Consider the following 9,801-nt stretch of genomic DNA (forward strand, 5'->3'; position numbering starts at 1 on the left):
CTCGTCCCAGCCGTTTAGCCAGCCACAAATGGCGTAAACGCCGCTCCGGCATACGGCCACGCCTCATCGACCACCACCGGTTGGCAACGCCCATCGGGCGACCGAAACAGCTGACGCATCGACGTCTGGCTTCGCGGTCGTCCACGGTCTTCAGGACGGTCCATGCTTTGTGCACGGGCCACCGGGCTCGCTGAACGTTCTGATCGGGATCGTGTTCCAGCGGAGCCATCGTGGTCGCTACCAGGGAGCTCCACGTCATCAGAAGGATGTCGCTGTTCGTAGGAAACTCAATGCTGACACTCGCTAGCGTGTCCAAAGACAGCTAAAGAATACTTTGTTGTCTTGCACTGGTGTACGTAACAGACGGCTTGCCGTGTTCAACGGCGACCTCGATGAGAAATCCAACAGTGACTTCATTACTAAACTACTATCTCAGTTTTGCATATATTGCAAGCGGCATCAATTGGTCGACTTCCAAAGCTCTGATTGGCAAACAAATTAGTGGTTATTGTACCTTGAATTCAGTTCTACTGCTGTGCAATTTTTGGTGAATTATGTTTTTACTTCTCGCGTCCTTGAGGCATGACAAAATCCAATATTTAAACCAAGTCAAATTTGACAGACAACCATATGTTGCCATGTACCAAGACCTCCTCGAGAAGTCTGTAAATGGCAAGCTCTCTCGAAGCGCAGTCAATGATGTGTGCCCGATATATGGCGTGGCGTCAATCCATCAACTTGTTGACGCATCTAAAAAGAGGACAAACCACGAAAGAACAGACTGAGGTGGCAAATGTTGCAGGTCGTATGAAAGGCCGCACCGGGCGACGACCAACCTACACACCTGAGGACGTCGAGACGCGCATCAAGAGCACTCCTTTGCATCGTCGCCAAACGTACCGATAATTGGCAGCATCAACTGGGCTCTCCGTGTACTTGATCTAGACCTGTGTCAGGCGAAAGTTGATGAATCGGCGATTAAGTTGGACACGTCCATTCCTCATCAATGACCAAAAGGCCGGTTGTGTTGACTTCTGCAAGCCCAACAAACCCTAAGCGGTAACATGAGCGATTTGTACAATGTGACTCATGTAGATGAGAAATGGTTTTACATGACCAAACTGCGCCGTCGCTTTTTGCTTTGGAATGATGACACTGTTGTCCCACGAAATCTGCAATCCTAGGCGCACATTACCAAGGAAATGTTCTCGTTGCCGTTGCTCGCCCTCGGGATGTCTGGGACGGCAAAATTGGCTGCTGGGAGCTGGTGGAGCGTTCAACAACCGCGCACACAAGTCCAATCGACCAGCGGGCGCCGAGATTTTGAAGAGTGTTACGGTGACAAACGATATCTATGGACCAGTACTGGTTGACAAGGTTTTACCGGCAATCAAGACGAAGTGGAAATGGCCATCACCTGGATTTTCTGGCGACATTGTTATACTACAAGACAATGCTCGCCCGCACATCTCGTCGAACGATGTGGAGTTTGCGGCTGCCGCCCGACAAGGTGGTTGGAGTATTCGGGTTGCGTGTCAACCACCCAAGTCACCAGATCTCAATGTTCTAGATCTTGGTATATTTAACTCAATTCAATCACTGCAACAAACGATGGAGTACCGCAAGCATGGAAGACCTGGTTGCTGCAGTGAAGGCCGTATTTTCTTTGCTGTTTTCGAAGACGTTGGAGTAGACGTGTATGACCTTGCACCGGATTATGCTGGTTGTTATCGAATTCAAGGGTTGCAATCGGTACAAAATCCCCCAAAGTGCTGGAACGGATGAAGTTGAATTGGCCTTGTCATTAAAGAAAGTTAGACTAGAGGAAGTGGACAGACTAGAGGACTAGAGGATGTAGCAAATCTCTTGACAGTGCGAGAATCGAATGCGTGGCCTTTTTCATTATCTTTAGATTCAATACACTATGAATTTGTATACTGTCGAATGTTCGCTGCAATTTTGGCAAAACAGAGATACTACATGTAGTACACCCTTCATAGGAAGCAATCTCCACAGTCGTTGTGCATTTTTTATCGGACACTAATCGCGATATACTGTACTGAAGATTTCAATGAGCGCATACATATTAATATTTCGCGCACAGTACATGTGGTTGGCTTTGCCAGCTGGGCTCACCGCACCCTTGCATTTGACGGCACCACCACGTCACTTCAGTCCAGCGGCCAAGCTGCCTGCCACACGAAAAAGACCAGGTCGCCATTAAACGGATATCGTCGAAGGTTGTTGTTATACATGGCCATGTCACAGACGGGAGGTACTGCAGTCGGTACCAAAAATTGACTTGACAATCTCCACATCGAGATGCCCGGCAACTAGTCCACACCCGAAGACAAGGGACCCGTAGCGGCAGGAGAGCTGCCAAGGTTCGAGAGCGTTCACCCCTTGTATCCACGAGAGTCCGCCATTGCCCTTTAGACAATTGGATACTCGAATCGTAATTGCCTTCAATGTCAATCTAACGTCTCTCGAATCGCCACAACGACAAACGGCTGTCCCCACACCGACAAGAGATCTGTCATGGCGACGCCGACGGGTTTTCCGCTTCCGGAAGGGTACTTTTCCTGCCCCGCCCTCTCGCCGGACGACGTGAAGCGGTACAAAGCGCTCGGTGAAGCCGCAAGTCTTGAACTGGTATACACTACAGCCCACCATGTTGTCACTCTCTCTCTTACGGACGGACAAAATGCAGGTGCAACGCGCGAAGCTGCACAACGGAGCCATCCAGTGGTCTCTGCACGCAGACACCAAGGACGTGCAAATCTACTGCGGCCACGACTCAAACGCCCCGTCGACGACAACGACGTGGTGTGGCATCACTCTTGTGCCTTCGTCGCTCAGCGAGATTGCCGCCGCTTTTCAGTGTTCCAACACGCAGCAGTACCGCGAGTATTGCCGACGGTTCACCCGCGACTGCCTGGACGCAGTCAACTTGTACTCGCTCCAACCACCAACGGTCGCACAGCCGTTTTGCTCGGCCAACCTCCGATGGCACGTTCAGCAGAGCCCCGTGCCTTCCTTTGTCAAGCATCGAGACTACGTCTTCCTGGAGGTACGTGCCGCTCGCCCCTCATCGCTGAATGCGCCGTGACAATTGCTTAGAGCTGCCATGCCTTCTCCGTGAGAGGGACGTCCCTTCGAGGGTGGGTACAAGCGATCATATCGGTGGACCTACCGTGTTGCCCAGCTTTCCCAGCTTCATTCAATGTCGTCCGCGGCGTCCAGCACTTGTCTGGTTACGTATTTCTCGAATGCTACGACCAGCCGGGCCACGTGCGCGTCGCGAGCTTGTGGCACCTCGACCCCAAGGGCAAAGTGCCAAAGTGGATCATCAGCAACGCGATCAAGCAGCGATGCATGGCGCTCCAGACCGACTTGAACTTGAATTTTCAAAAAGTGCGGCTGCTCCACTCGATGCCGGCGCTCCTGCCGCTGCACGCGATGATTCCACTGGGCCATCGCCTGCGCTGTTTTGCGTGTCAAAAGCGCTTTCGACCTTTCAGTCGCAAACAAAACTGCCGCGTGTGCGGCGAAGTCGTATGCCGGCGGTGCTCGCAGACGTGGCAAACCAAAGAACTCGACGTGTGCCTCTGCGTCGTGTGCTCGATGGAAATGGTCAAACGCCCCGTGGTGGCTCGACGACGGCCTTGCGGGGAGCATGCGGGCGTGTACAGCAACGACGAAACGATCGGCGATAACTTGAGTACCATGTCGTCGTCTCACAGCGACGACGTGTACACGGTGCCCGTCCTGCATCACGTCCACGATGAAGACGTGGCGGCCGAAATTACGGTCGAAGATTTCCTCAATATGATCTCCATCCTGGAAGGCCACGACGGCGCGCGCCGGACGTCGATCGATGCCATGACAGTCGATGACGCCACCGAAAGCTATGTGGCCGACACGTGCCGCAACGACTTGATTCAATTGCCGTGGAATTGGGGGGATGTCGACGACATAACCCCCAGGCGCATGAAGTAAATTCGTGCACCAACTGCACATTTAACGAAATCGGATGAGGCGTGTTGGTCGGCGACAAGTCCTTGATTGCCAGACAATTATTGGTCGTGCGACGGTGGCATACAATGCCAACTCGGCACCTTGTCGACGAATTTGGCCAGGCCATCGGCTGCATGGCGGCGTTCTCGACATGCACACAAAGCACACATTGGATGACGTTCAACACGCAGCAGGCAGCATGGTGCCTGTGGCTCCAGTACGTACTAGCAGGTGTGTGCATGTTTTGGCGAGGGGCAGACAAAAATGACGTGTGCGTGAATGAGTGGTGTTCACGTCTCAAAACCATTTCACCGATGCGGGTCTGTAATTCAGAAAGCAGCACGATGCCGGCGTAAGAAAAACGAGTGGCTCCCTCGCTGCTGCAAGTCCGTGCAAGGGTCCACAGGTCAGTTCATGCTGCCACGCCTTCGATCGCATATCACCATCCCGCGTGCTGTTCCAACATCCACGGGACACGACGTTACGTGCATTTTGAGCAACCACAACGACCAAATGGAATGGTGACGATGAAACGAAACGTGGTGTTTGCAAATCGAACAACGACGAGGTGCGTCCGCGCAGGCAGCCCTCGGTGTTGAATTTTGGCGGCCGCTGTCCTTAGACCCACCACGCCACACTCCCTAGCTGGTGGCAACACTCCCCCCATTCTGCTCCACGGCGCAAGGCGCGCGATTGAGAAGGCAGACAAAACACATCGTGCGAAAGGTTTGGACGGCTTGGCTTTACTATAGGGTAGGGATGCCACGTTTCGCTGGCCTCGCGGTGCTTTTCATATCACGACAAGTTTGCCTTTCTGCACAAGGCACATTGCTGCTTGTGCGGTAAAGTACGCCAGAGCATCGAGTGGCCAACGCGTCATGCCACACGGCACGGGAACAAACGAAGGTCGTGCGTCGACTGTGCTGCTGCCAAGAGTCGTCGCGCTCCCATTCATCGGATGCACGATAACGTGGCTCAAACGGGGAGATATCGCGCCAGAGTCTGCCGAGATGTAGCCGACCGCGGCGACGCTGTCGGCGGCTCATTCGCCTATGCTCCGGTGATGCAAGATGTGCTTCCGCACTTCGTCCGAGTCGCAATCGGGAACGTCGCGGCGAGATCCTATGGCAGCAGCAGAACGATGGCCAATCGATCCCATCGCCCCCGACGACGTCGCACCGGGAGCTGTGTTCGTCGAGATGTCGACCGAGTCCTCATCGACGCGAGTTCCAACCGCTCGTGCTCGGCGTCGGCCAGAGACAGCAATGGGCGGGGCACACCAAAACGACAGGATTGTCCCGTTCGACAGATGGGACAAAGGTTTCTAGTGGCGTACGGAGAAAGGTTTGTTGTACAACGACGCGCCATCTCGTTTCCGTAGCCAATGCAGCACGCGGAGCTGCAACAACGCCGCTATAGCGTTCAGTCCGTCACCGCATGCGCTTCTACGCAATCGAGGCATGAGCACGGTTGGATTGGACGAATTGGGTTGCGCGGTCACACTATGCATACTGCAGGGACTGCACAGCTTTCAAATGAGTCCGAGCGGGGTCTGGACGGGCGTAGACAGCTTCGAGAACGCCTCTACACAAGGGATGGATGCGTAAGGAAGACCCCCGACCACCCCGACACGCCTGAAAACCAACGTCGTCACAAACCCGGTGGCCCTGACGTGCACTCGGATGTTTCAAAACACGTCACGGTCGATCCAAACGGCTAGCCACGCCCAAACCACGGAACGTCTGTGTGAAAGCTGGAGCAACGTTCGGCAGCATCGAGTCGCTCTGCGTCCCTTCGAGGGAAGGGCCCCCGCCCCGCTAACAATCAAAACGTGCGAAGAAATATTAGACGAAGACACCGTCGACACCTTGGGCAAAACTGGGGCATTCCAATATTCCCTTCAACATGTCGCACCAGCAAACGCTCCAATCCGGACACGTCACGGTGAGAATGTATGTTTTTTCACCACCCCCCCAACGGCTCGATTGCAACCGGCGTCAACTTGAACTATCGGGCAACGACGGCATCGGCCGGTGGCTGTGCCGTGGTGTGGTCCGAGAGGAAAGGTGTATTGTACGCGATGGATCTCCTGCATGGCAGGCGCATGGGTGTGTATAGCTTGTCGTTTATTATGCCGCCCACGTGAAAATCCGTCGCAACCGACGAAAACGCTTCGCTGCATGGTTCCAAGTGGGGTTGTCGTCGAGGGGGTGACTTAGCGCACGACGTTTTCGACGAGGGTGCTGTATGGCGCAAGACACACCGAGAACGGAGGGCAAGACGTACATAAGCACACCACACGTTTCTTGGCAAATACAACAACACATTCGGAGTTGGCTACACGGTCTATCTATTCACGGCGACGGGAAATGGTCACAGGCGGTCCAGGATGCACAGAATGTCGTGTAACATCGACTTGTCTTCAATGTGAAACGGATCGACGGGCATGTCCACCTCGTCTGCGCCAAGGGAAAAGTCAAACCCGTCGAGGTGCACCATGAGCGCTTGGTCTTGCTTCAAGACCGTGCCAATTTCAGATACGTCGTCGGACGAGTCGATCGAGTCGTGGCGAGGGTGGTGGTGGTCGCCCCACAGCTCGCCCATGTTGATGTTTTGCTTGATAGGTTTCGGTGCCAAGGCGGCGCGGTGGCGTTGGCAGTACCCTCCGGCCCGCGCGTGGGCGACGCAGTCCGTGGCTTTGCATTTTCGACCGCCGCCATGCTTGACACACTTGTGACGGGCTTGGGCAGGTTGTGTGCATCCCGGTTCGTTGCACTGTTTTTTGTCGGCGCCGTGTTTGTAGCACACGTTGCCAAGGCGGGCCCGCAGCGTGCACCCTTCAAACTGGCACTGTTTCTTGGCGCCGTGGCGGCAGCACAAGTTGCGCGCGTACACCTGGTTGCTGCAGTTGTCGACGATGCAGCGCCCACGGTGGCGATGGTGGCGGCACCGCATCGTGTTGGCAATTGCAGGCTGCGAGCACCCGTCAATGTGGCACGTTGGCGTCATGTGACTCGGGCGGGTAAAATCGAAAGTGACCGCAGCTGGGAACCCCAATCCATGGGCGGGATAAACGGGCTAAACTCTCCCATTGGGCCCGTCCGAGTGGCAACTCCGGAAGAGTCCGCATGTCACACCAGCCGCGATTGCCGGAGTGTCGCACCAGATGATATTCGGGTTGTCGCAAGCGCGTCATCGCGATGGGTTGTGTGGCGACGACAGCACGACGAGCCAAGTCGCCGGTAAAGCGTCAGCAACAGTCGCTGCCCACGACGGACGCGTACGACTATGCCCTGTCGAGAGCAACACGACGACGTGCACTTTGAACGTGTCGAATTGCAGTTTGCCCTTCACTCGTGCTTTCACTTGTGGGCCGGCGTTCGGGGCAGACGGAGTGCGCCCGGGGACAACGCAACGCACGTTGCAACTTGCTCAATGTAATCCATGTCCACCGTCCTGCGCAAAAGAAGGCGGTTGCCATCCGACCGGCGCGAGAGTGAAACGATTACGCGGATGCGGTCGGCGTCAGGAACAAACGGAAGAATGATATTTTGACGTGGCAGCGTTCCAGCGCGCAAGTGAACTTATGATTTATCGCAGCTGATACGTTGGAAACGTGACTGGACAGAGACAAGAGCTGTCGAAGTTTGAGCTCGTGCATGCGCTGGCACAATGGCACAGCCCCATTCAGTTACCGCACTGGAATAGGAGTCGTCGACACCTCGCTGCACGAGTTCAAGTCTTTTGAGCCACAGTGACGTCTCTAGGTTGCGATTCCTGGGCACCACACCCACGCTTCGTACTGGGCACCGTCCCGTACGCCTAGATTCCATCGCACCATGTGGCGTGGCAGCTGGCAATACGTGATCCGTTCGCGGTCCCCATATCCATGGCCTCGACCCGCCATGTCGCACCTCTGGCAAGAGAATGTGCCGAAAAGGTGCTGCGGCCTCTAGGGCGTGCGTGTTGGCAAAGGTTCTTCAAGTTGGCGGACGTGGTGTCGCGAGCCACGGACGTCGACAAACGTGTCGTTCTGGTGTTTTGGAGCATTGCTGTGTCAAGGCGAATTGCGCCGGTGTAAACGACCAGAGTTGAGACAATTTGGTCTCGCCAGCGGGTGAAAGTAGTACCGCACAAATTTTCGTAATGGCATGTGTATACGCGAGAGTAGAAAACAGGAAATGGGATTGCGATGGCTGATGACGGGACGCGCGGTTTAGTTGCGATGGACAATTCAACTATTGGCGGGGGTGAAGGGGGGGAGATGCCTGTCGGGTCAAGCATCACTGGCCTAAACCGCTAGTATAGGCCGGTGCGGGTCTCGTTTGAAACCCGTGGCCCTTGAGCCAAACGACTGAAGCGCATGTGTCGTTTATACGCCAAGCAATCCATTTTTCCTGGGGCCTTCACGGCGGAAACAATCCAGATAGGGCGCTGCTCGATAGATAACCCAGTCAGCACCTTGCGACTGATGAAGGGTGACCATTTGGTGCAAGAACTCTTGGTCAATGCTCCGATGCATTCAAGCAGACCACTGGAACATTTCTTGACATGGGCATGGATATGGCACCAGGAATTCCATGACCTCTGCATCGACACGAATGGGAGCGATCTTGCTGGCGGACACACGTCGTGTTAGGCGCGAAGATTTGCCCCAAGCTCCGCTTCGTTGTGTCACCGCTCGGGTCATCCGCGAAATGCACACCTCGCATCTTTCAATTCCATATGAACAGCACATATCCACGGGATCGCAATCTATCGACGATCGTCGCGCTTCCTCGCACATTATCAAAAACAGTGGTGGTGGAAATGTACGAGGGGGGTTGAATTTTGATGGAAACCCTTCCACTGTCGATGAGACACATGACTTGCCACCTGGCTTGAGGACTTTCCACGAGCACGGCACCGAAACCTCAACTTGATTCACACGTCGTATTTGCTTGCACCACTCTCCAAGACGCTGCCAGTATTGACTCGCCAGGCGGTCGAGCTGTCAATCCAAGAATCTAGAGTTACACGTACGCATTGGGCTCGTCCGTCGCGCTTCATTGTGCACAATACGTACGACTACCTTTCCCACGAATTGCTCGCAAGGTCTCCTACTTCTGGTGGCGTGGGACAAACGAAAGTTATATATGCCTGGTCCGACTTCCTCTGTCATCTCGAAAGTTCTGGATGGTCGTGTGCGTAGTTGAACTTGATGAAAACTCCACTCAATCCTAAAGCTGCACAGTGACCTGGAACGTGCAAAATTTGGATCTGCAAGCAGTGGGCATCGTTGGTGGCCTGTGCATGCATGTGCAAGCAGATGTAGAGGTAATACAAACGGAATGACTTGGCAAAGGCAACAATTTTCTACCCTGGCACCTCCAAGACACGGAGTATTCAAATCAATTTTAAATGTCATTGATTCGGAGCAATTGGTCTCGATTGTCCCGAATGCTCCCGAGATTTTTCAGTGGGATTTAATAAATATTGAAGGGTTTTATGACATGAAGAGACCCTGTTTCATTCTATAGATGAAGTGAGTGAATGGTGGCGGGAAACATGCAAATGTTTTGATTTCCCCCAGTTTTGAACATCTCACTATCTATAAATTCTATACACTTATATTTTATGAGATATAGCCATACACAGTACACTTAAATAGTTGTTTTTTCTCAAGAAAAATCCGCATAATCATCAGGATTGCGCAAGCATATCTTGCGCAAAAGCAATATATCTTCTGAGACATCGCGTTTGAGAACTTGCAGAATGTATAGAAAAGGTAAAACGGATAGATAT

General features: G+C 53.7%; 2 protein-coding genes across 2 annotated transcripts; one reads left to right on the top strand and one right to left on the bottom strand.

Annotated features, from left to right (window-relative positions):
- Window positions 1-2,538: 2,538 nt before the first annotated feature.
- On the top strand, window positions 2,539-4,069 carry H310_11309 (hypothetical protein; the record flags this gene model as incomplete). Its single annotated transcript, XM_008877918.1, has 3 exons — window positions 2,539-2,652; window positions 2,711-3,070; window positions 3,121-4,069. The coding sequence occupies 3 exons, from the start codon at window positions 2,539-2,541 to the stop codon at window positions 3,997-3,999; spliced, it is 1,353 nt and encodes a 450-aa protein (XP_008876140.1). The 3' UTR covers window positions 4,000-4,069.
- Window positions 4,070-6,287: 2,218 nt separating this feature from the next.
- Window positions 6,288-7,038, bottom strand: H310_11310 (hypothetical protein). Its single transcript, XM_008877919.1, has one exon. It carries the CDS (start codon window positions 7,024-7,026, stop codon window positions 6,391-6,393), a length of 636 nt encoding a protein of 211 aa, XP_008876141.1. The 5' UTR covers window positions 7,027-7,038; the 3' UTR covers window positions 6,288-6,390.
- Window positions 7,039-9,801: the final 2,763 nt, after the last annotated feature.

The sequence above is a fragment of the Aphanomyces invadans genome, assembly GCF_000520115.1.
Source record: "Aphanomyces invadans strain NJM9701 unplaced genomic scaffold supercont1.30, whole genome shotgun sequence".
NCBI classification, from domain to species: Eukaryota; Oomycota; class Saprolegniomycetes; order Saprolegniales; family Verrucalvaceae; genus Aphanomyces; species Aphanomyces invadans.